The 27,431-nt window shown below is 41.9% G+C and overlaps 1 protein-coding gene across 1 annotated transcript in view; it reads right to left on the bottom strand.

The window, feature by feature from the left end:
- The window catches only part of DNAH8 (dynein axonemal heavy chain 8), a 577,557-nt gene that overhangs the window by 334,874 nt on the left and 215,252 nt on the right, over nt 1-27,431 (bottom strand). The window contains exons 27-30 of the mRNA XM_074949111.1: nt 16,537-16,663; nt 4,617-4,852; nt 1,156-1,260; nt 455-568 (exon numbers count right to left, since the gene is read on the bottom strand). Of these exons, the coding sequence (XP_074805212.1) occupies nt 455-568; nt 1,156-1,260; nt 4,617-4,852; nt 16,537-16,663 (582 nt within the window). The remainder of the gene's footprint in view (nt 1-454; nt 569-1,155; nt 1,261-4,616; nt 4,853-16,536; nt 16,664-27,431) is intronic.

The following is a 27,431-nucleotide window of genomic DNA, read 5'->3' as shown; positions in this document are numbered from 1 at the left end:
AGGACTTTTTTATTTTATATCTTTGGGTGAAAGAATAAATAAAACTTTATTTTGAATAAATTGTTTTTGAGTCATATTAATCAGCTTGTTGGTCACAGGCTCCCAGAGAAAAGTCTTACAGGTGCTAAACTCAGTTTGGTCTGTCAGATAGACATGATTGAGAAATAGCAGGGCTGCAGCACAGAGGTGAAGATTAAGAGTGGTAAAACTGCATGGTTCAACCCTCGAGAGAGATTAATGAAGGCGGGTTTATCATCTGAGGGGTGCACTTAAGAAGGACTAAAAGGGATCTGAAGCACAGCTGACCCCTAGTAACTATGACAGAAGGTCTGTTGCGTTACCATGCCCTCAGGAACTCAGAGACAACTCAGCAGATCAAAATTTTGGCACCCAACTGCTGCAAGCCATATATTCCGAGGAACTGAACCACAAGCCCAATAGATAACTTAATTACCGTGTCATATGATGTGTCAAAGTTTGCCACATCTTCACGAAATATTTCAACGGACTCTAACAGATTACTCTTAAATTTTGGCTGAACTTGAACCAACTCATCTTGAACACTGACCTAAAATATAAATGAATGTCCATTTATTAATAAATTATTGAAATAAAGTTATTTCTTTAAAAATAGTAATAAAGAAAGGGATGTCAATTCTATATAATCAAGTTGATTTGTTACATTAAAAAAACTACAGAAGCATTGGACAAAAAATAGCTTTTTATTCAGACAGCTAAATATGAAAACAGTGTTTAAAAAAAATCCAAACAAAAAATCCAAACACCTTCAAGGCATTATTCTCTTACAAGATGCTGTAACTTCCTCATCTTTAGAAAATTCAGAGTGGTCAAAACAAACTAAACTTAACTAACTAGCTACACAACAAAACCTGGACATTGTTCATATTCAGAGATTTTTTTTAAAAGTATTAGGGAAGAACAAAACAAAAGGATAGGATTCAGCTGCATTCTGACACTATGAAATGTAGGAAGTAACTTACTTCTCTCACTATCATTGTAAGAGGTGACCAATTCCTACATTGGCTACTCCTGGAGCAGTACAGTTTATGTATTAATCCCTTACTCTCATATAAGCCTAATGACTCATATTATCTTCTAATAAATAGTAGCAAAAGGACAGTTTCAGATACTTACAGCTTTGGTCTGTAATTTGTTAAAAGAATATCTAAGTGTATCAACTCCTTCTGATTCCTCTTTTGTCACCTCAACTTCAAATCTATTTAAAATACTATAGGCTTCCTATAAAAGAAGAAAAAATAATTATGATGCAATTCAAATTTATTTGCAGGAATACAAAGTTTGTAAAATATACTTTAAAAGAATACAGTCAACTTAGTTTAGGCCCAAAATATACGTTTTGTTGGTTTTTTTAAAAAAAGGGGGTTTGGATGAAGAAGAGCCAGTCTCTGAGCACAACAGATACAGCTAATGTTGTAATGAGCAGAGCTATATGAAATATTAGAGGCAAATTTAGAAACACTAGACATTGCCTGTGTTAATGTTCACAGAACCGCCTAAAAATGTATTATTATATAACATGTTTTTCATGCTAATTACATTTTTTCAAAGTAGATTATTAATTGTATACTATCTAGATATACACGTACATTTTGAGAAATGTTCCCAACTCTGGATGATTATCAATACCACACTGAGATTTTCTTATCACCCTGTTTACAAGGAATATTATTACAATATGTTCAGACTGATTTATCAAGTGCTTTCATATATAATAATGCTAGGATGAAGCTAATATTGCTTGATATTTTTATGTAGTTTGGTTCTGTTAATGCTGAGGCTTATATATTCTCTCATTTACTACCCCCATTTTAGAAATAGGGCACAGATTATTTAAAGGAGAAAATGGGACAATTAGTTTAGTTTAAGGTTCACAACTGAGCAGAGAAATTATAACCAACTAAGATAAATGGCTGAGTGAAGTATGTAAGTCATTTGCCTGCTGTTGTGTACTTGTAGCGTGTATTCACTACAGCTTACGACTGCCTGTGAATACATAGTTCTTTCTTTCCTGCAACCCTCTATGCTTGGAAACCTCTTCCTATCTCAGCCCAAGCCTACACCATCTCTTCTTCTAAGTATTCCCTTAACCCACACTTCAGTAAGGCTTATGAAAACTAGTCCTCCCATCAACAATGCATTAATTAAATCAATGAGGGCGTAAGAGGGACAAAAATCAAACAAAAACATGGAACTAACAAGTAACTTGCTAATTATCATTGCTCTATATCCTGGTTTTTAATCACATTCCTGGTTTACATGTTTTCCACTTAGGGCACAATCCTGAAAATATTTATATTTAAAAGTGATGTACTCATGTCAGTAATCCCACTGACATGAGTGGAACTCACATGTTAGGAAACTCTATAGCAGTGGTTCTCAAAGTTTTATATTGGTGACCCCTTTCACATAGCAAACCCCCACTATAGATATAAAACACTTTTTTTATATTTAGCACTATTATAAATGCTGGAGACGAAGCGGGGGGGCGGGTGGAGGCTGACAGCTCACAACCCCCCATGTAATAATCTCGCAACCCCCTGAGGGCTCTTGACCCCCAGTTTGAGAACCACTGCTCTATAGTATATACTGTAAACACTTTGGGTCAGGACCTTATCCTTACACCCCTCTCTAAGTACGTAGGACACATATGGAGCTATTAAAATAAAATAAAATAAATATTCATCAGATTCAGTAACATTTTCCCTACACATCTATAACAACATGAATTGGCTATACTAGAAGATATGTTGAACACTGCTGCTACTATCAGAATTTATTATTGTACAAGAATCCCAAGAACTGGTAGACTGGATGTTGGTGAATGGTAGATTCCCACTAAGGATCAAGATGGCTTATACTTTCCTAAAACTACTGCTGTTGGTGAAGATACTGTTCCATGTCTCCACTTGTGCACATACTTCTCTTGTCTAAACTCTACCTATTCTTTTAATCTTGCTGTTGGTGGTATTTACTGCTTCTATTAGTGCTGCTAGCTTAAATTCATCAGGGAGCTGTGTGGATGAGACAACTTTTCTCACAGTAGATATGTTTTGGGCTGCTATAATAACAGAAATTCCATATCTGAAATAGATTAGAACTCATGGATAATGGATCATTAGAAAAGAATGTAAGAATCTTGGCCCACCAAGATGACACAAAGGACAATGAATGACTCAGTGATAAATGAGAAAGGTTATTCTTGATGTTTAATTTTTGTAAGTGGGTTTTTTAAATCTAGCAAAAGCTTAAGTGCCAAATGTATTTTCTTTCTTTTTGTTTTTTAATACAATTTACCTTTTTTAAGAACAGGATTGGATTTTTGGTGTCCTAAGAAGTTTGTGCATATGTTTAATTAGCTGGGGGCAACAGCTAATTTCCTCTGTTTTCTTCCTCAGCTCTTCCCCGGAGCGGGGGTGAAAGGGCTTGAGGGTACCCCACAGGAAGGCATTCCCAAGTGCTCTATCAAGAATAACCTTCCTGAGGTTGCATTTGGGTGGTGGCAGCATATACCCATCCACGGTCAGAGAAAAGCTGTAACCTTGGGAGGTTAATGCAGCCTGAAGTGGCCAGTATTAATTTTTAGAATCCTTGCGGAACCCCACCTTCTGCACTCAAAGTGTCAGATTGGGGACTCAACCTTGACACACTCGTATACCTAATTTGAAAAACAGACACAGAGCTTGTCTAAATTAGGAAAAACGGGGCTTGTCTAAATTAGGGAAATTTGCACCAGTGTAACTGCATCACTATGGTTACATTGGTACAAACCTCGAGTGTAGACACACTGTACTGGTGCAATACTAGGTTTTCACTGTGAACTATGCAATTACGCTAATGCAAATTTCCCTAAAATAGAAAATTCTTATTACTCTTATTCTTTAATGTCAGTGACATCCAACATAGAGAACTACTGACATCAAAGAAAGCAATGAAAGAAAGATCCAGTCTATTTTATCTGACAAAATTACACCACCAGGTACACCACTAGGTGCACATTGAACTTTGTTACATTGGCATGTGCTTTTCCTGACTATGCCTTTGCCTTTATATTTGTTCTTTTTGTACTTTTATAATCATTTGAAATATTTAACCACTATCTTTCTGGTATCATGGTAGTATAACCAGTCTTCAGAATGGAGAATGTTAGCGTTTAGCCTTTTCCCTCCTTCCACAAAAGATGGACAAATTAAAAAAAAAAGAAATTAAAAGAACTGGGAAAACTAAAAGAACTTACAGTAGAAAAATTATGCATATACCTCTGACAATGTACTGTGACTTACAAAATGAAAAGTGGCTCTGTGCAGTGAATCTGGAAGGCAGAAAGATAAGATTGCAGAAGGCTCTATCTATGCATACAAAAAAGGGTAGGACTAGGATGGTGAGTATCAAGAACAACAGAAGTGTTGCGGCAGGGAGGTAAAAGGGGAGAAATAAGTATTTTGTTTCCCACCCCTCAAAGTGGAGACTGGAGGAACATATACTCATCATTAGGGTTCTGCAAGTTTATTTTAAAAATCCCAAATTCTAAATAAATTATTTTATTTCAAAACAATAAAAATTAAGAACTGTCTTACTTCAATAGGTCCTAAGGTCATATCCATTTGTATTTCATTATCACGTATGCTAGACAAAGCTTCCATTGCAAATCTGACATCATCTAAGTCACGAATAGGTCGAGATAATTTCTTCAAATATTCACTTATAAATGATATCATGTCTGTCATTTTCTTCTTATATTCCTCATTTAAGTAACGACAGAGTAGCATCTTCCATGCTTTGGCTTCAATTGACAAAGCGAGTTTCAATGGTCCTGGTTTAAAAAACCCCAACACTTAATTGCATCTAAATTTTAATGCTCTGAAGACAACTACACTACTTATACAAAAGAATCATGTGTATATCTTTAAAATAGAATTATAATCAGAAAAATTACTATATAAAGTGAATTGAATTACTTAATTCTATTGTTTCATAATCATTTAAAAGTTATTTCACTTAATCTCTGGTTGCTTTGTAAATTTTATCAGCTTTAAAGCATCTTTATAAGTTTATCTCACTAAAAGAACAAACGTATAAGACAACTAACAAAAGGAGAAAATTATTCACTTATACTGCATCATTTCAAATTCACAGACAAGATCCTCTTTTCATGTAAAATTAGTATAGCTTAATTAAAGTCAATGGAGCTAAACTGATTTACATCATCTGAGAATTTGGCATCTTGGGCCTGTACTCCTTTACATGACTGCATCTGGAATATGCCACAACTAAAATTTTGAATTGTTATATCATATCATAAGCAGATAATACACACACACCCAAAAGAGAAGCAGAAGAGCCAACGACTCTTTCTATTACTGGTTATTTTTGGAACAAATAAGAATTTCAACAAACAACACTTCTGAACTCTAGTGATAGAACATAAGCAATTGCTAACCTAACATAATCATTATGTTCATAAAACAAGAATTGCACATAAGTTACTTCTTCTATTATGTTTGCCAAAATGTTTTAATACGAGCACTAAACAACTGAAAAAGCATGTTGATGATCATAGATAAAACTTCTAGAAAGAGGCTTACATTTTTGAACCAAGGATGCTGAATGTTCTTATGGTCCATACATATTGCAGGTTTTTCTTAATCCTACCAAGCTATTAACTTCCATAATATCTTGTGACAACGAGTTCCTCAGGCTCATTGTGCAACAAATATTTTCTTTTATGAGTTCATATTTGCTATCTTTCTATTTAACTGAATGTCCCTTATTCAAAAAGATGAATTGAAGTGCCCAATCTACCTTCTCTATTCCAACCATTCATTATATATTTCTCCTGTCCTTTCTTGTTCATTTTCTCTTTAAAATGAACAGACCTAATTTTTCAATTTCTCTGTATATGGAAGTTTTTTCCAGGTCTCTAATTCATTATTTTTGCCCAATCATTCACTTCCTCTATTTCTGCTATATTATATACATATATATGTGTGTATGGTGTAGTGTATTTATAGCCGTGTCGGTCCCAGGACCTTAGAGTGACAAGGTAGCCCACTGTACCTTGAATTGTCCTTAGAATATGAGCTAACTACTTATGCTAAACAATCTGTTCCCTCTTGTATTTAGTTGTGATGCTCGAAGTACCTTTCCTAAACCTGAAGAAGAGCACTGTGTAGCTGGAAAGCTTGTCTCTCTCACAGAAGTTGATCTAATAAAAGATATTATCTCATCCACCTCATATATTCAGTAGAGTAACTAGAACTCAAGACCATATTTCAGGTGAGGCCTACCACTGACTTATATATACACACCATTGTAAAGTTTTCAGTATTATTTTCCATCCCATTCTTCATGTATGCTGATATTTTATTAGGTTCTTTTTACTGCTGCTGATTATATAAGCAGAATGATTCATTAAGCTGTCCACAATTTCCAGGTCTTTTTCCTGAACAGTTACACTTAATTTAGAACCAAGCAAAGAATGCATGTAGTTCAAATTATTTCTCTCATTTTATGAATTAGCTCACCCTTTTTAACAGCAAATTTCACCTATGCCATCAGAAGTTCCGCACATTCTTGTTCAGTCTTCATAAACGTAAATAATTTTCTGTTGTCTGCAAACTTTGCCACCTCACTGCTCACCTGTTTCCCAGATTAATAAATATATTTAAAAACATCAGTGCCAATATGGAACCTTGTGGCACCCCACAGAGAATCTTTTGCCATGATGAAAATCGACCATTTATTCCTATTCTTTGTTTTCTTTCTCTTAGCCAGTTTCTGATCCATGGCAGAAATTTGCCTCTCACCCTATGAACTCTAGTTAAGTCCTGAAAAGACTACCTGATTTTTAAGCAAGGTTCTTTCCCTACTGAAGAAAGAAACCTTTAAGCAAGGTTCTTTCCCTACTGCCTTCAGGTTTCCATCTTATTGCTATTCTGATGATGGAATCAGTTTCCATCCAAAGCACATGGCCAATCCATCTCCAACGGCTCCTGGCAATGATGGTGCTCATAGGTCTTGGTCTGAGATTGTTCTGGGCCAAAAGATACAGAGAATTTTTCTGAGGCAGTTTGTATGAAATAAAGACAATCTGGACATGTCATACTTTGTTATTCCCCAGCATTCTGCACTATAAAATAGTGCTGAAAGCATGCAGCTCTGATAAATCTTGAGTTTGATTTTGGTGGTGTTGTTGATGATTGCCAGACTATATTTAAGCTCCTGAAGGTGTTCCAGGCTTTATTGATTCTGTTCCGGATATCCTGGCTTGTTCTACCGTCCTGGCTGATGGTTCTGCACAAGTATGTGAATATTTCTACCTGGGTGAAAACGTGATCCTCTATCCATACTGGTGATGGTGATAGTGCATGACATTTGTCTTATTGCAGTTGATTTCCAGCCCGATTTGCTTGCTGAATGTATTGAGTCAGGTTTTTTTTTGCTTGTTTATGGTGTTGGGTATGTGACAGGAGAGCGAGATCATCTGTGAAGTCCAGGTCTTCAAGGGACGAGAAGAGGTGAAAGTTAATAATTCCATTCTTAGTTTGATCTTTACTGAACAGGTTCAGCTTCTTTAAGTCCAGAACAGACTGTATTTTAACATTTTTCTTGGGCATACAAAAAAAAACAGAATAAATGCCTGAAAACTAGTGCTGAGACATTTTCTATGGCTACAACGTACAAGTGACATACCATTAGGACTTTCATTGTTTTTCCATTAACTGGGTTGGTCAGTATATGTGAGGAGATGACATTTATTAGTTACAGCACAGAGAATTAATGACTATCCTTAATGATTTCCAAGATGCTGGTTGGGTTTTGCCCCTTGGAAAATATTATCTGATCTTTTTGAAAATTAAAAGCAGCGTGACTGTTAGAGTTGCATCTTCTGTCTTCTCCGATACATATTCTTCAGGCATTACCTCTGGACTTCGACTTCTGTCTTCTGGTTTGTGCATCCTAATATCTCTAAAATAATATTTGCCTGCAATGGTGTAAAAATCTCAGCTTTTCTTGCTTGTCTATTTAACTGGACTGTGGAACAGCTCTCTAACCAAGGGTTCTCTAAATATCTCTTCCTTAAATTTACATATGCCACAACCATAGTGCTGGCTGAATCATGTCCAGAAATTTCAGGATTTTAGTCAGCAAATCATTTAAGCAGATTGTCTTCAATATGACTACTCACATGCTTAAAATTAAGCATATGCTTAACTGATTTTGTGAATCCAGACCTTAGTGACAAAAGGGCACAGCAAACTGCTTCTTGTTCCTGTTGGATGATGTGTCCAAAACATGCTTTCAGTGTTGCTCCCCCATCTTTCAGACTGACATCTATGATAGTACTCCTGAAAAAGTAGAGTCATAGGTTGCAGAGAATTCTTTAATTTAAATATTACACCAACAATTTAAGCAATGGAATCAGATTCAAGTTCTGATTCAGAAAATTCCTAAACCTTGTGTCTCCCCCATGGCTCTCTAACCTACTTCTAGGCTACTTCCACTTCTGTGTTGACAACACAGACGAGATCTCCAGCTTCAAAGTTATGTTCTCTAAGCTCTGTGTACTTGATCAGCATTTTGTTTCATTTTCTCTTTATACATTTGATGTTTACGCATGTTGTGCATAGTTATGCTCCTGTGAATACGCTGATCTGGTTACCCCAGCATTGAAAAGAAAAATATGAAGAGAAAAGGGATGAGCAAAAGGGTGGAAACTGATCCCACTAAGACCTTAAAATATGGAGAAGTATCAAGGAAAACAGTCTCAGTTAAGCAACCAGCTCAAATAAACATTAGCCCTAGAAATTAAAGAACTGCTAATATATTAAAGCTTTGAAGTTTTCCCACAAAACTGAATACTGTATGGGATAGTTATCTTCTCAATACTTTTCTGATTCAGATGAACTTCCCCCCCTGAGACTGCTGAAGAGGGATCCCAAATGAGAAATTTTGGAAAGGGCTCAGTAAATTCTAAGTTTATCATGAATCCCATACAGAAGAGATAAAGAATTACTTGATATACTGCAAACTAAGTGGTTGTGGCCGTTGAACCTTTCACCAGATAGTTATCTAAATATGGGATTACTTGAGCCTTGGTTTTATCGCTGCCACCATGTAACAGGGTAGCTTGCCCCATAGGCAGAGATCCTGGGGCTAAGCCAACCCTGATGACAGGTTAAGCCCCATCTGAGTAGGATCAGGAAACTCCCTATAAAGGGCAGCAGGTTGCTGCAGAATGCTGGGGGATGTCCAGGAACAGAGGCTTGAGAAGTTATAGCTGGCTGGAACAGACACGACTTCAGGGAGCAAGATTAGCACATGCAGAGACTTTGAACTGTGCCCAGCTCTGGGAAAGAGGACTAGGAATCCACCAGTTAAGGGGAGAGAGACATTGAACTGGGGTCGAGACCTGCCCAGCCAGCATATACTTAAAGAGTGAATAAATTGGACCCCAGGTGGGGAATATTTTAATTTCCTTTGAACTGTCTTGAATTTGTTTAAGATACCAGGTGAAGGAGACAACATGGGCAAAGCACTGCAGAAAGACCTCTGATCATGAGGGGTGCTTGGGTAGCAGCCAACTGCATGACACAACCAGAACATTTTCAAGGCTGAACAGAAAAAAGGAATACTGTTAGTGTTCTTTACAGAGGGCAAATTCAAGATTCTTCTGGTGAGCTTTGAAAATAAGAATGTATGAATACTTTCTTCAAGGGTCTACTGAAGTAAAACCTTGCCAGGTTTCATGACAAATTACTACCAAAGAGGAAGTTACATACCTTGTGCAGTAACAAGGGTTCTTTGAGATGTGTATCCCTGTGGGTGTGCTATTTCAGGTGTTGGAGCATCCCTGCACCATAGATCGGAGATTTTCTGTAGCAGTGCTCAGTTGGGGCGCATGTACACAGTAGTCATCTCGCAGTGCCGTTGGCGCCTCATCTAGTGCACGCATGATCCAACCCTTTCATTTCCTTCTCTACCGCTGAGCTCAATTAGCGAACTCTGAAGTAGAGGAGAGGAGGGTGGGTAGTGAAGCACCCACAGGGACAGACATCTGAAGAACCCTCGTTACTGCACAAGGTGAGTAACTTCCTCTTCTGATTCAAAGTAGCGTCCCTGTGGGTACTCTGCTTCTGGTGACTCTAGAGCAGTGCCCCACTGTGGACAGAAGGGGCTTCAGATTCGCATGAGTTGTTGCAGAGAGCACAGTAAGGCCTAATATAGTGTCTGAAATAGAACACTGGGTGATGGCATAGTGTTTTGCAAAGGTGTGCTTAGAGGCCCAGGTGGTAGCCCTGCATATGTCTATCAGAGGGACATTGTTCAGGAAGGCTATAGACGTAGCTATGGAATGTGTGGAGTGCGATGGGTTCCCTTGTGGGGGTTCCTTGTTATGCAGCCAATAGCAAAGTTGGATACATGTAGAGATCCACTTAAACAGTCTCTGGGTTAATGTTGTGCATCCTTTGGAGTGTTCTGTTGTGGAAATAAACAGCCTTGGAGATTTTTGGAAGGGCTTGGTTCTGTCTAAGTAAAACGCTATGGCTCACTGACATTGAGCATAAGTAGGATGACCTCTTGTCAGTTCCCGCGTGGTTTTGGGTAAAACGCGGGAAGGTGTATGAGTTGGTTTATGTGAAAGGATGTCGATATTTTAGGCAAAAATTTTGGATGTGGTCCCAACGTGACCTTGTCTTTAGCGAACACGGTGTAAGGGGGCTCAGCCATCAGTGCCCCAATCTTGCTGACTCGTCTGGCTGAGGTGATCGCAACCAAGAACGCAACTTTCATCGACATATGAGGCATGAAAGATTCAAAACAGGCTCTGGTGAGGCATTTAAGTACAAGGTTCAAGTCCCATGGGGGTGTAGGTTGTCAGACTTCCAGGTAAATATTTTGTATACAAATGAGGAAGCATTTAGTGATTGGGTGTGCAAAGACTGATGTTCCATCCAACTTATGGTGAAAGGCTGAGATGGCCGCTAGGTGTACTTTGATTGAGCTTATAGATAAGCCCAATTCTTTAAGTTCCAATATGTAGTCCATTACAATCGGGAGAGGTGCCGTGACTGCAGTTAACTGTTTTTGTTGGTGCCATAGTGAGAATCTCTTCCATTTTTGGAAGTAAGTATTGCAAGTAGTGGATCTCTTACTGTTTAATAACACGTTTCACTCTTTCCAAGCAGGCTAATTCATCGTGTTGAAACCATGTGGGAGCCATGCTCTGAGGTGAAGTTTCTCTGGATTTGGTTGGTGAGTCCGGCCTTTGTTCTGTAAGAGGAAATCCACCTGCAAGGGAAGAGCTCATGGAGCGCACACTGCCAAGCACATCAGGTAAGGGAACCAAGTCTGTCTGGGCCACATTGGAGCAATCAATATGACATGGGCCCTCTTGGTCCATACTTTGTGAATGACTTGCGAGATTAGAGGTATCGGTGAGAATGCATACATGAGTGCTGCATCCCATTTGATGAGGAAGGCATCCCCTAGTGACTAGGGTGCTATAAAGGGGGCACTTGTGGTTTGCTCCTGATGCAAACAGGTCTACAGATGGAAAGCCCCAGTTCTGGAATATCGATTGGTTGACACTGCCACGTATTTCCCATTCGTGTTCCTGGAGAAATGTCTGCTTAGCATGTCCGCTGTCATATTTTGGCACCCAGGGAGGTAAGATGCTGAGATGGTTATGTTGTTGTGTATGCACCAATTCCATAGTTTCATGGCTTCAGTGCATAATGAATTGGAGCAAGCTCCTCCTTGGTGATTGATATAGAACACACATGTCAGTCAGTATCCGGATTGACTCATTCCATATGATCGGAAGAAGTGTTTGCATGCACTGTATACCACCAGGAGCTCTAGGAGATTGATGTGAAGTTGGGCTTTCATTGGTGACCACCTGTCTTGTATAGTGTGCTGGTCCAGGTGAGCACCCCAGCCTACCAGTGATGCATCCATCATAATTATTAGTGATGGTGGATCCTGTTGGAAAGGGATCCCTGTGCAGACGTTTTCTGGTTTCGTCCATCACTTTAGGGATATGACTCTTGATGGCATCATTACTCTTTTGTTTAGATTGTGTTTGATGAGGATTTATACTGAGCTCAGCCAGCCCTATAGGCAATGCATATGCAATCTCACATGTCTTACCACAAATGTTGTGGCCGCATGTGACCTAATAGTTCTAGGCAGGTTCTGACAGACATTTGAGGGCTGGTGTCTGTAGTGATGAGGTTGTTTAGTGTTAGAATCTGGAGCTGAGTAACGATGCTTTGGCCTGTGTGGAATCGAGATAGGTCTCAAATGAATTCCAGTTGTTGCACTAGGGTCAGGGTTGATTTTTGTACATTTATTTGCAACTCCAGAGTCTGGAACAAAGTGATGGTATTCTGCACTATGTTTGTCTTTTCTTCCTGAGTCGTACCTTTCAGTAGTCAGTCGTCAAGGTACGGGAAGATCATTACCCACTGTTTTCGCAAGTGGATTGCCACTACTACAAGGATTTTGGAAAAAAAACTGTGGAGCAGTGGAGAGGCAAAAGGGTAGCACTCTGTCCTGGTAATGATTGGTTCCCACTGTGAATCATAGAAATTGCCTATGCGCAAGATGTATGGTAATATGAAAATAAGCATCTTGGAAGTCGAGGGCTGAAAGCCAATCCTCTCTGTCTACCGCTGGTATAATCACGGCCAGTGTGACCATTTTCAAACCATGGATTCACACAAATTTGTTGAGCTTCCGAAGGTCCAAGATGGGTCTCCATCCACCATTTTTCTTTTTGGTGAGAAAATAATGGGAGTAAAAACCCTTCTCTCTGTATTGCGTGGGATCTTGCTCCACAGCATCCAATTGTAGAAGATGGTTCATTTCTTGTTGTAAGAGGTGCTCATGAGAAGGGTTCCTGAAGAGGGATGGGGAAGAGGGTAAGGTAGGAGGGTAGGAGAGAAAGCGGATGGTGTAGCCTGATCTTATGATCTCCAATATCCATTGATCTGTTGTTAATGCTGCCGAGGCAGGGTAGAATGGGTGCAGGTGGTGGCCAAAAGGGTGGGTGGAAGTAGTTGATAGCACCATGCTGCGGGGGAGGTTGTTCAGGCCCTCGACCAAAACTTCAAAACTGTTATTTGGTTGTGTAGTCGAAGACTGATTTTGAGGGGTCCTGCGTCTCTGCAGGCATTATTTGTTCCTGCTAGGTTTGAACTGTCGTTTTTGTGGGCTGTGGAATTGGGTGTCCCTGCCCTTTTGGTATGGTTGGTACTGACACCTTCTGGTAAGTGGCGTGTATATACCTAAAATATGCAAGGACCCGTGAGTCCTTCACTGAGTGAAGGGTGTCGTCCATTTTTGTGGAAAGGACTTTCTCCCTATCGAAGAGTAGATCCTCAACCTTCAGTTGGAACTCTTTCGGGATACCTGAGGACTGCAACCATGAGGCCCTGCACATTACTACAGCCATGGCCATCATTATCACAGCTGTATCCGCTAAGTCCATAGAGGCCTGTAGGACTTTTCAGGCAATTAGCTGTCCCTCCGTCGTTATAGCTTTGAACTGTGGTCATTTTTCTTCTGGTAAGTCCTCAATAAATTCTTGCAGCTTACCATAATTGTTAAAGATATATTTGACTAGGAGGGCTGAGTAATTGGAAACCTGGAATGGTAGTATAACTGATGAGTACATTTTTTGGCTAAAAAGGTCTAAACGGTTATGTTCTTTGTCCTAGGGAGTGGATCAATATTGGGGTTGTTTGCCACAGTGGTTGGCGACTTCCTTAACTAGGGAATTAGGTTGCGGATGTGAAAAAAGGAAGTCCATCCCTTTAGCTGGGACAAAGTATTTTCTGTCTGCTCTTTTGCTGGTAGGCAGTATTGTCGCAGGCTGTCAAGGTTCCTTCCCCACTCTGAACTCTAGGGTACAGATGTGCGGACCTGCATGAAAACCTCCTAAGCTTACTTTCACCAGCTTAGGTTAAAACTTCCCCAAGGTACAAATTAATTTTATCCTTTGTCCCTGGATCTCCACTGCCACCACCAAACTCTACCTGGGTTTACTGGGAAACGTAGTTTGGACACGTCTTTCCCTCCAAAATCCTCCCAACCCTTGCACCCCACTTCCCGGGGAAGGTTTGGTAAAAATCCTCACCAGTTTGCATAGGTGACCACAGACCCAAACCCTTGGATCTGAGAACAATGAAAAAGCATTCAGTTTTCTTACAAGAAGACTTTTAATAGAAGTAAAGGAATCACCTCTGTAATATCAGGATGGTAGATACCTTACAGGGTAATTAGATTCAAAACATAGAGAATCCCTCTAGGCAAAACCTTAAGTTACAAAAAAGACACACAAACAGGAATAGTCATTCTATTCAGCACAGCTCTTTTCTCAGCCATTTAAAGAAATCATAATCTAACACATACCTAGCTAGATTACTTACTAAAAGTTCTAAGACTCCATTCCTGTTCTGTCCCCAGCAAAAGCAGCATACAGACAGACACAGACCCTTTGTTTTTCTCCCTCCTCCCAGCTTTTGAAAGTATCTTGTCTCCTCACTGGTCATTTTGGTCAGGTGCCAGCGAGGTTACCTTTAGCTTCTTAACCCTTTACAGGTGAGAGGATTTTTCCTCTGGCCAGGAGGGATTTTAAAGGGGTTTACCCTTCCCTTTATATTTATGACACAGGCCTCTGCCAAGTGTTCTCCACCGGTAGCATTATTGCATCATTTATTGGTAGTGCTATTTTAGATTATGCAGATGTGTGTAGGATTTGCAGCAGCTTGTGGTGGATTTCTTGCATCTCCTTCAGTGGTATGTCTTGGCTGATGGCTACTCTTTTAAAGAGCTCCTGGAATTGTTTCACCGTGGTTGGAGACAGTGGCATTACTGCTTCATCGGGGAAAGAGGATGAGTTTTGGGCAGGTGAAATGCTGTCTTGGTCTGTGTCTTCTTCCCTCTCTTCTGCTAAGCCCTCTGGTGCCTCCGATGTCTCCTGGCTTGGGGATGGTGGAAGTGATCGGATTTCACCCTGGTTGGAGTCAGCGGTCTGGTGTAGTGAGCCCTATACACCACTCATGAGTCCCGGGGGGGCCACTGCATAGGAAAGGGCATTGATGGACAGATCCAGGGATGCCCATACCATTGCTGCATTTCATGACTCTGACAGGTCTTAGTTTTCATGGCTTTCCATGGAGGTCTATGTTCCATGGGAGAGGAGTGTTCGGAGGCGAAGGGGTTCCCATGAAAATCATCATCATCATCATCATCATCATCATCACTGGAGATGGGTGGGGGAGCAGGTAACAGGGTATCTGCTCCAATATTCAGCCTGGAGATCCATCAGTGCTGAGCATGGATGATTGTGGCACTGAAGAGACAGCAATGTCTCTGTGGTGCAGAAACTGTTGCGGAGCTGCCTGTTTCGGTGTCAACGGTGCCACTGTTGTAGATTTGGTCAGTTGTGACAGATTTACATGTAGCCTTCATCAGGACAGTCGGTGCCATTCTCAGTCTGTCAGTCAGTGCCGATGACTCCGTCGGTGCTGGCAGCATTGCCAATGGTACGGGTCTCGGTACTATGTCAAACACTGGGGTGGTTGGCACCATAGAAGAGAAGGCAGGTCTGTGCCTCAACTCCTTATCGGTGTGGTCGGGTTCAGCAGAGGTCCATGAAGGGACAGTGCCAGAGGTGCCCGGAGCCTCAAAGATGCTAACTCTAGCTGAGCTCAGCACCGAGGACAGTGACCTCATTGGGGACCTCTTCTTTTATTGCGTGTCCCTGTGAGGGGAGGTCGCAGCTCACTTCCTAGAAACTTAGGAAGACTGAGCACTTTCTTTAGCAGAGGTTTTGCCTGGGGAGCCATCTGCTGATGTTGGGTTTGGTCCCATATCAGTAGGCTGAAGAGACTTTTCCATTAGGATCATTTTGAGGTGAAGGTCTCTGTTGCATCATGCCCTGGCTTTCAAGTTACTATAATGGGCACATTTTTGAAGGATATGTGTCTCCCCCAAACATCGGACACATATAGAGTGGCCATTGGAGACTGGCATTGCATCACAGCAGGAGTCACATCTTTTCAAGCCTAGAGAACCAGGTATCATGACTGTTAAGAGTTTGCCTTGGTTTTTTTGGTATTGCTACTCTTACTTCTGCACTGCCTTAAGAGCTGGGTGGCTGGAGAGCGGTGGCTGTTGGCCAGGCACCCAGCTCTGAAGGTGGAGCCCTGCCAGCAGCAGCACAGAAGTAATGGTAGCAATACTACAATCCCTCCTTGAGGACCTCCCCCGCCCCTAACTACTTTTTGGGTCAGGACCCCTTCAATTATAACACTGTGAAATTTCAGATTTAAATAGCTGAAATCATGAAATTTATGATTTTTAAAATCCTATGACTGTGAAATTGACCAAAATGGACCATGAATTTGGCAGGGCCCTAAATATAAATATTATATTAATTTATTATATCATATATTATGTACAAAGAAAAAAGAGAAATTTTCATACCTGTATGTAATTCAACTGGACCCACAATAATAGTAGGTTTTAAATCCTCAATCTCTTGTTCAAAAGTAGCATAATGAAGAATTTCTGCTCTGATTTCAGTCAGAGAGGGACTGCTAGCCAGAAATTGCTGTGGGTAGTTTAAACTCTCAGTTAATAAATGGTCTTTTTTTATCTCATCAGTGAAACAACTTTAATATTATATATCACATTTTTAATGTGTAAAAGTTGTTAACCTAAAAGGCCAAATTTTGAAATCTCTGCTGTAATGGGGTGTTCACCCCACATTAGCCCTGAAGGGGTTAAGGTGGTCAAGGAAGGGACACTTAACCTCTACAGTTGCACCTGACAGGAGACTCAGGGAATTATAATTACTAATTGCAGATGACATCCAGCTGAGGGAGACTATGAAAAATGATTAGAGGAGGTTTGTAATAGAAGGAGGATGCAGGGAGAGAGTCTGAAGTCATTCTCCAGGAGCAGAGGTGGGGAGGAGGAAACCCAATGTGGAAAATAAGCCCTGGGATCCAAGCCTTGGAAGAAGGGTCAACCCCAGAGAAATTGTGAGGAAAGAAACCCTAAGAAAGCAGGATAGAAAGAAGCCCAGGGAAATATCTGCCAAGATGGGGATTGTATAGACTTTGGCAGCTGTTTCCGTAGGCTTCTTCCTACCCTACCTTCTCAGGCTTTCCTTCTCCACCCCTTTGGGTAAACCCCCATCCCTCAGGGTCAGAGTCCCAGAGTTTCTGCTCCCCCATGAGATTCTTCTTCTCTCCTCACTAGGCAAAGAAAGTGATTGCAGACTTCCACATTGAAGCTCTCTTCTGCTCTCACTTCCTGGCTTTATACAAGCCTCACCTACTCCTGCCCAGATGGGCTCTATCTTCAATTAGTGCTTGTCAGTTAAGCCTAAGTGTCCCTCCAGGTGGAGTTTTCTAGTTTAATTGGCCCCTATTGGGCCCCTTTACTCCTTTAGGACTGGTAAGGGATAAACACTCCATCATAACCACACCATGAAAGAGCTGCATCAAATATATGTGTACTTCCCACAACTGTATGGACAAATTGAGTAATTCCATGCACAAGTATCAGTATGTACATGCACCTATAGGATTTTTCCCCGCAATTGTCTATGTGCTTGGTTTTATCATTATACGGGCCTTTGAAAATTTGGCCCTCAGTACACTAAAATAGCGAATTATATATTCATTGTTGTTGTGGATGTATTATCTAATATTTCTTCTTAGACTATAAAACTTAGAGTAAAGATGTAATTTTTGATGTGCAGCTGGACATATAATTACTGTTTTGTTAAAAAAAGGAAAAAAACCAAGGGGAGGCTATAAAATAACTCAGTGTTAGCCATTGTACACCATACTGTTATGTCACATTTGAGCAAAAAGTTCTGCTTGAAAGGTTTTACTTTTAGAGTCCTGAGGACAAGCATACTCCAACTCTTCTCTTGAAGTGGCCCCAACTCCTTCCCACTGCTGAGTGTCCCACTTTTCCCTCCCCTGTCTCAACTGAGTATCAAGTAATGAAAGCTCCTCTCTCCACTCCCAGTCTCTTATCTGAGTACAGACCAACTTTAGGCTCCATGCCAGCCTCTCTTTCTCAATACACTCTCCATATGTCTGACACCTCTCTTTCGCAGGTTCCTTGCATGAGAATGCATACAGGACAGGCAGTGAGGGGAAGCTGGACATATTGAGAAGACAAGCTGCATGAACCGGGAATGGTTCCCAGCAGGATTGATATGAAGCAAGTTAGGATTGTCTCTTAGCAACAGTCCCAACTGTGCTCAATGTGCCACTGAAAGAAACCCAAACTCATTGTATTTCCTAGTAATGAGTTCCCTTCAATCTATTCTAGGAAACTGAACAGTCTTAATTATAATTAATAACTTAAAACTGAAAAGTGTCATAAGGATAAATGTTCTGCAGCAAAGAAAAAGAATGTATCAGTTTTATTTAAAGGGAATATAAATTTAACTGCACTTCCATTCTGCTTCCATTCTGTTTTCAGTTTTCAAATCAGAATAGTCAATCACAAGTAACAGAGGTGCTGTCTTTTGAATAACAGTTTATTTAATCATAATTGGAGTTTTTTGAGAGTGTTGTCTTTGTACAGTCACAGTTGTGGGATGTGTCCTTGGATGCTGCAGGACTTCTGAACCTTCTAAAAGAGCAGTGTCCATTGAGTGCTACATGAACTCTCTCTCACGTTACCAAATATCCAGGGCTGAAGTTATATATAAAAGAGATGCAGTCCCCAACTATCTCATTTCCTTCTGCTGAATCTCAGAGTTCAAATCTCACCTAAGAACTGTCAGGAAGACGGGGATATGGGTGGGTAGTGTGAATATGCAGAGGCAACACTCTCAGAGAACTCCAGTTACTAGTGTAAACTAACATTTTCTTCTGCATAGCGCCCTCTGCATGTGCCCACTACTTGTGAGAGTTTAGCTAGCAGTACAAACCACAGGAAGAGGTGAGTGGAGGAGTACTAGTTGAATAGAGACTAAAAACTCACCTCCCAAAACAAACATCTATCATGGGAACTAAGGGTATGTTCTACACTGTGATTAAAAATCCATTGCACTGTGTTTCAGAGCCCAGGTCAGCTGACTTGGGCTCACAGGGCTCAGGCTGCACAGCTATAAAACTGCAGTGTAGACCCAAGGTCCCCAAAGTGTGGGGCACACCTCCCTAGGGGGATGTGGACCAACGTCCAGAGGGGCACAGAGGGGCCGGACCAGCCCCTGTGGGGGCGGGAGGGAGTGCCACCCAGCCCCATGCCAGCCCCCAGCCTCAGCTGCTGGCCATAGCTCCATTCCTGGCCCAGGTCCAAGGCTGGGGACAAAGCTGGGAGTGGAGCCACACCTGGCTGCGGGCCTGCTACCAGCCCCCACAGCAGCCCAGCTGCAGCTCCACTCCTGTGCCCACTTCCAGCCTCTGGCCACAGCAGTGCTCCTGGCCCCAGATCCACTTCCCAGCTGGGGCCCAGCCTCAGCCCTCTGCATCCCCATTCCCCTGGAGCCATGGCCCCACTCCCGGCCCAACTTTGGGGTGGGCATAGATGGGGTAAGGGGGGACATGACCCTCAAAAGTTTGGGGACTGCTGGTGTAGACGTTTGGGCTGAGACAGAAGGGCTGGCTCTGAGACTCTGCCCTTGCGAGGTCTCAGAGCCCAGACTCCAGCCCAAGCCTGAACATCTACACTGCAATTTTATAGAGCCACAGCCCAAGCCTCTCGAGCCCAAGTCAGCTGACCTGGGCCAGCTGTGGTCATGCTGTGGGTCTTTTATTGCAGTGCAGACATACCCTAAGTCAAGACAGTGGTGCAGAGTAGAAGCGTGTATTAAACTCAAAATAGCAGCCCTACCTATTTTTAGTAGAGATGTTACAAAGGCAGGCCATGGAATCTTCCTTAGCCTTAGTGGAGTGAGCTCTGAGTCCGTGAAAGGAAGATTAGTCAGCCTGCACTACGCTCAAATCTTTTGGCAGATACAATTGCTAGGAGAAAAGCTTTGTTTAGAGACATGTGACACAGAGAGATCTCTCCCAAGGGCTCAAATTATCCCTCTTCATCCTCGTGAGGATTCGACTGAGATCCCAGATCAAAACAGGGACTTTAAATGGAGGAAAGATTGATCAGTTCTTTGAAGAAATTCTATCAACGATGACCCTTACAGCATCAGCCCACAGGGAAACAGTACACAGAAATTGCTGAGAAAAGCACATGAATTCATAATATGGAAAGACTTAACAATTTAAGGTAAAGCATATATTCTAGGATTGAAAAATCAGAGCCAGAATATTTTGTATTTTTGAAAGTAGCATTTTAATACAGATGATTTTCCACACTGAGAAGTATAAGCTGTACATTAGCAGAACAGGCAAGGCAGATGAAATTAGACTCCCATGGTCTTAGTAGTTAAATGAAGACATTTGAGATTGGAATGTTGAATTAGGCTAAAGTCAACAGGAGATACAAGGAGATATAGCCATTTCTCAAGACAGCTTTTGGAGTTCTGTGAACACTGAATGTCTGGCCCAACCTTGTGCAATCAAAGGGTATGTCTACACAAGCTGCAGCAGTGAGCCTCCAAGTGCTAAAAACAGGTGTGTAGATATTGCAGCTTAGGTTCTGAAGGTTAGAGGGGGGCTTCAGAGCACAAGCTCCAGCCCATGTCACAAATTAAAAGCTCTGTCTACACAGCTATTTTTTGCATTGTAGCACAACCCTCGTGAGTCTGTTGACATGCCAGCTTGCTGTTGACTTCCAAGATCAACGCTGCAGGCTGCCACAGCCTGTGAAGATGTATCCAAAAGGACTCTGGCTTTATTTTGTTTTATTTTCCCAATTACTTGAATAATCAAGGCTTTGTTCCAACTCTAAAGGAAAATTACTGAGAGAAAATGTATGTCCATCACGCCCTCGATCATATTCTTGAACATTTCACATAAATATTGATGACAAACAAATCTGTTTCTGGGTGACTGCATTTCTGTGAGATCCAGTACACTATTACCTGTTTTAGTAACTGGTTTCAGAGTAACAGCCGTGTTAGTCTGTATTTGCAAAAAGAAAAGAAGTACTTGTGGCACCTTAGAGACTAACCAATTTATTTGAGCATAAGCTTTCGTGAGCTACAGCTCACTTCATCGGATGCATACTGTGGAAAATACAGAAGATGTTTTTATACACACAGACCATGAAAAAATGGTTCTCTCCCCCCACCCCACTCTCCTGCTGGTAATAGCTTATCTAAAGTGATCACTCTCCTTACAATGTGTATGATAATCAAGGTGGGCCATTTCCAGCACAAATCCAGGTTTTCTCCCCCCACCCCCCCCAATTTGTGCTGGAAATGGCCCACCTTGATTATCATACACATTGTAAGGAGAGTGATCACTTTAGATAAGCTATTACCAACAGGAGAGTGGGTTTTGGGGGGGGTGGGGGAAAACCTGGATTTTGTGAGGGAGGGTTGCTTCTCCTCACCTCCCTTGCTGGCTTATGATGAAAATGGCTCAGTAAGCTATGACCCTTGCCTCTAGAGAGAGAAGGGCTACATGGAGGGTCACAGTGAGCCTCTGAGGATAGTGAAATCCGCCAGGAAACGCGGGACCCGCAGAGACAAGGACAGAGCTTTGTCACAGTTTCTAGAAGGGTCCTTTGACAAATGCAGAATGTCATCCATCTTTCTGCTTATGAGTTTAGAACTCTCAAAAGGGACGTCTTAAATTCTCAACTTCTCCTCCCTTGTGATGCCTGAATACTGAGGCCAAGATACTCTCCTCATGGTGATCAAGGTTGCCATGGACTGAGTCACAGTGGTGGAGGTGTCTAATGAAGCCTAGAGAGTCATCTTAGCTATAAGCTGCCCTTCAGTAAACAAAGATTTGAATACTCCTGCTTTGTAAAGCACTTTAAGATCTACTGATTAAAAGTGCTATATAAGAGGTAGATATTGTTATTATTGAGGAAGTCTGTTAATGAAGTCTGAGAACTTATGCCAATTTCAGTAATCATACCTCTCTTACAGTGCTTGATAGTTAGCAATTCTTAATTTCAGAGTGGCTGTGAATAGTTCTTCCTCACAAAAAAAATCCAGCTGTTTGGGCTCCTTGTTCAATGGTGTCATTTTTGGATGTTGTTTGTTCCTCTCCTGTGCTGCTGCAACCACCATGGAACCAAGTATATGTGCGCAGACAGGTATACAAGTCCAGTGGACAACACCTGGTACCTCTTCTCCTCTTTCTCAGAGGTTGGTGCAACACTTGCAAAGTTTGCCAGATGTTTTTGTCATTAAGAGCTAGCAGTAGCTGACCAGGCATGGAAATATGCAGTATATCAAAGAGAGTGTGGGAGCTCTCTTCTAGTACGTCCACAGGTGTTTCCAGAGACTCCTCAATATGACTGTTTAAGTCCTCAAAGGTCTTAGTCATCCAACTGGATTGGTGTGCATGAAACCACTGCTTCGTCTGGGACAATGATGAGATGACAGCTGGTATAGTGTATTCCTCCACAGAAGGAAGTTCCTCCTCAGAAATTTTCTCTGTATGCTCAGTCGGATGTATGGGGCTTGGTCCAGCGTGGCACAGTACGTCACAGGAATGGACTCGGGCCACCTCAGCTGCTCAGCCAGCATTGCCTGGGGGTGGAGGAAATATGGATTGCTAGCCATTCCACAGGCTGCCAGCTGGGCTGGAGGCATGGCCTCAGGGGGAAGACAGAGGAGAAGCGGGGCAGGGGGGACATGAGGAGCAGGGCAGTGGGGGCAAAGTTCTCGCCATTCCTGTGGGGCCCCCAAATTGGCCGGGGCCCTTGGGCACAGGCCCCATTGGCCCGTGCGATAATCCACCACTGTCCATAGTCAGGGCTACATCTGTTTATGGAGCTAGCGGCTGATCCAGAGCTCATTAGGGCACTTCTGGCCTCAGACTTTCATGTTTGGTCAGGTCTGATGAGAGCCACATAGCCCTCTGAGAGAGAAATAATTTGAGACAAGCCTCTCTTTACCTTTTAGAAAAAAACTTGCAAATGAAGCATTTATTGGGGATATGCTCCTCTCCGAGACAAAAGAGGAATCTTATGTGATCCTCCTGTGAACATTATAGTCTCACCACAGAAGGGGAAGTATTGAACACAGGAGACTTTGGTTCAGTCATTCCTACATCCTGGTACCAGGGAAATATATTTCCTCTCAAACCAAAACAATTAAAAAACAAAAATAGTAAGGAGTAAACCTGTGGGACTACAGGCAAAACTACACTAATGATATGAATAAATAAACTGTCAAGGTTCCTCCCCCACTCTGAACTCTAGGGTACAGATGTGCGGACCTGCATGAAAACCTCCTAAGCTTACTTTCACCAGCTTAGGTTAAAACTTCCCCAAGGTACAAATTAATTTTATCCTTTGTCCCTGGATCTCCACTGCCACCACCAAACTCTACCTGGGTTTACTGGGAAACGTAGTTTGGACACGTCTTTCCCTCCAAAATCCTCCCAACCCTTGCACCCCACTTCCTGGGGAAGGTTTGGTAAAAATCCTCACCAATTTGCATAGGTGACCACAGACCCAAACCCTTGGATCTGAGAACAAAGAAAAAGCATTCAGTTTTCTTACAAGAAGACTTTTAATAGAAGTAAAGAAATCACCTCTGTAAAATCAGGATGGTAGATACCTTACAGGGTAATTAGATTCAAAACATAGAGAATCCCTCTAGGCAAAACCTTAAGTTACAAAAAAGACACACAGACAGGAATAGTCATTCTATTCAGCACAGTTCCTTTCTCAGCCATTTAAAGAAATCATAATCTAACACATACCTAGCTAGATTACTTACTAAAAGTTCTAAGACTCCATTCCTGTTCTATCCCTGGCAAAAGCAGCATACAAACAGACACAGACCCCTTTGTTTCTCTCCCCCCTCCCAGCTTTTGAAAGTATCTTGTCTCCTCATTGGTCATTTTGGTCAGGTGCCAGCGAGGTTACCTTTAGCTTCTTAACCCTTTACAGGTGAGAGGATTTTTCCTCTGGCCAGGAGGGATTTTAAAGGGGTTTACCCTTCCCTTTATATTTATGACATAAACTATTAGTATTTAAAATTAAATACACAACAACTGATTTAGTGTGTGCATGAAGACAAAAGACACTGCTGGGATTCCATCTCATAGCCATGGATGGTAAAAAGGATCTGAGGGGCAGCTGGGCCCACTCTTCCCTTTACAACCTCAATACAATGCATAAGGTCATATGCAAGATCAAAAAGATTTTGCTCCCAAGTGTACGCAGCTCATGTGCACCACAAATGGAATATATATGTACAACCAACTTGAAGAAGACCCAGAGGATTTCTGATGTAATTGTCAAGCTCACAGACATTCCACAATGGCTCTGAAGTTCTGAACTAGCAAGTGTTGAAGTGGCCTCATCCAAAGTTGAGCAAAGGATGTTTCATGGAGGCCATGAGACCCAGCAACTGAAGGCAAAATTTCACTGTCTGACATGAGTTCTGCTTCAACACAGAGTACATATGGTCTGAGAGGTTCAAAATCCTTTTACTTCAGAAGGAAGGTGTTGGCCTGAATCTAGCCCAGAATGGCTCTAATTAAAGAGATCCTGGGATGGGACTGTTGAGAATTTTTTCAATGTATGAGGAGATTCACAGATTGAAATAGGTTGCAAGTTCCTTCTGCTGAGGCTTTTAAGACTTTTCAAGATGGCTGAATTCATTACTCATCTAAGCTAGGGACTGCTATAAAGAGCACAATGATCAACTGTTCCCTATGTCCCCTGAAGGTAGGAGAAGAAGTAATGGGTAAAATCTGCAGCAAGGGAGATTTAGTTAGCTATTAGGAAAAGCTTTCTAACTATAAGGATAGTAAAGCACTGGAATATGCTTCCAAGGGAGGTTGTGGAATCCCCATAATAGAAAGTTTTTAAGAACAGGTTAGACATACACCTGTCGGGGATGGTCTAGGTATACTTGGTTCAGCTTCACATACAGGGTCCCTCTCAAGGTGCCTTCCAGCCTACATTTCTATGACTCTATAAAATCTGAGGTACTGAAAGTGGAATGGCCTGACTGCAATACGAAAGTAAACATTTTTCAAACTGAAAATCCCAAATCAATCTTACAAGGAAAGTGAAAGGATTATGAAATACAAAGTGAGTATCTGAAACTTAAAACTCTTGATGTATCTGTTTAACTTTCCAAAGTCCATGATTAGGGTGAAGACCATTGTCCTTTTGCAAAAAGAGTACCTTGAATAGATTTTTCCCCCTCTGTACTCCTCTGCAATGTTTTCTACAGATACTATCTTCAGGAAGGGAGAGACTTGATCTCAACATTTTCTCATTAGAGGGATCCCTTAAAAGAGATCTTGGGAGGAAGCAGGGAGTGGAACTAGATTGAGTAGCCACACATCATGGTTTCTAGGACCCAACAGCCTTTAATTCCATGTCCTGATACAAGAAACTATGATAGGCGATCACCATAAGAAGGTCAGGAGCAATGGCTGATTTGAGGGTCTCAAACATCCTGTCAAATCTGTAGCCTTCCAGACAAACACTCAGGCTGAAAGGAGAATAAACCAGATAACTGAAAACCAATAAGGCATTTGACTTGGTACCATGTGTCATTTTGATTAAAAAACTAGAATGATATAAAATATGGCACACTTTGAATGGATTAAAAAGTGGCTAATTGACAGAAATATGTGTCCTTCATGTCGAGAGCTGTGAACCACACTCCCTTCTGAAAGGAGGGGATTATAGAGGCCAGAGTAATCATCCTGAATTTCAGCTTTCGGATAAAGATATTCAACTGCTGAAGGTCCAAGAGGGGTCTCCACCCTCTGTCTTTTTTGGGGATTAGGAAATATGGGGAATAGAACCTTCTCCTCTGGTATTGAAGTGGGACACTCTCTATCACACCCGACATTACAGGGATTCCACTTCCTGTGCAGAATGAGTTGGTGAGAGGTGTCCCTGAAGTGGCATTGGGAAGCTGGTTTGTGTGGTGGGAAAGAAACAAACTCTATAGAGTATCCCTCATGGATAATCTCCAGAAACCAAATGTCCATGGTGATCTTGTTCCAACGGTGGGCAATAAAGTAAGATGGTCTCGAAAGATGATCGGAGAAGTAGGTGGCATCAGTGGTGGTACATGGGTCTTGATCTGCATGCCAAAAAAAGGGCCTCTGGTCTGTTGCTGGGAGTATTTGGAGAGTGTAGCAGTGGAGGGAGCTAAGAAATGGGACCTCTAAATCCTTTGTCATGTACGAGGAGGTTCAGGTGGACACTGGTAGTACAGGGTATGCAAACAGGGGTATTCGTGGTCTAAAGGTCTGTTTCTAGTGTTTTCTCCTGTGGGCCGCAGTGTAAATCCCCAGGGATTGCAGGGTGGATCTTGAGTCCTTTACAGAGTGTAGAGACTCATCTGTCTTTTCATTTAAAAAGTTGGACTCGTCAAAGGCGAGGTCTTGTATAGTATTTTGGGCCTCTCTTGGGATGACTGGAACCACAAGTCCCTTCACATGATCCTTTGGCCAAAGATCTGGATGTTGTATCTGTAGCATCTACCATAGCCTGGAGAGCCACCTTTGCTACCAATTTCCCCTTGTCCAGAGAGGATAGAAACTGGGCTCAGTCTTCCATGGGCAGTTTGTCTTTAAATTCTGCAACATTCTGTAGGTGTTAAAATTGTATTTTGCTAATAAAGTGTGGTAATTAGCTATATGAAATTGGAGGCCTCTGAAGGAGAATACCTTCCTACCCAGGAGGTGCAGTCTCTTTGACCCTTTATTTGGCAGGGTAGATTTTTGGTAATGTGGCCAAGCTCTCTCCATAGCTGCCTGTACCACCAACGACTTAGGTGCAGATGGGAAAACAAGAAGTCAGCACTCTTGGCCAGCACAAAATAGCATCTTTTGGCTCTTTTTGGCATAGGAGCACGAGATCCTGGTGTGTACCAGATGCTCTGGCCGGTTCTAATATGGCCTCATTGATTGGAAGGGCCTCCTGGTTGGTCCCTGTGGTTATAAAATGTCCAGGAATCAATGTTGAGGGTCCTGAGCCTCCTCTAGCAGGATATGTAGATCATTAGTGACCCTTTGCAACAACTCCTGCTATTGCCAGTGGTTATCCAGTGGAGAGGATGATGGAGTGGTTGCAGCATCCAGAGACTATAAGGAAGCCCCCATCAGAACCAGCAGTACCAGTGGAACCAGGTCTGGTTCTTCCTCCTCACACATTGATGGAACCAGCTGATGAGAGGGGGAGAAGCGGTATGACTCCTGAGAAGTTCCTACCAGGGAGCCCCAATAAGGCCAGAAGGAAGAATCCATAGGTCATGGTGGACCCCCCCGCAGGAACCAATACCA

Source organism: Natator depressus, chromosome 3, assembly GCF_965152275.1.
Source record: "Natator depressus isolate rNatDep1 chromosome 3, rNatDep2.hap1, whole genome shotgun sequence".
In the NCBI taxonomy this organism is placed as follows: Eukaryota; Metazoa; Chordata; order Testudines; family Cheloniidae; genus Natator; species Natator depressus.
This window is presented reverse-complemented; position numbering and strand designations above follow the sequence as displayed.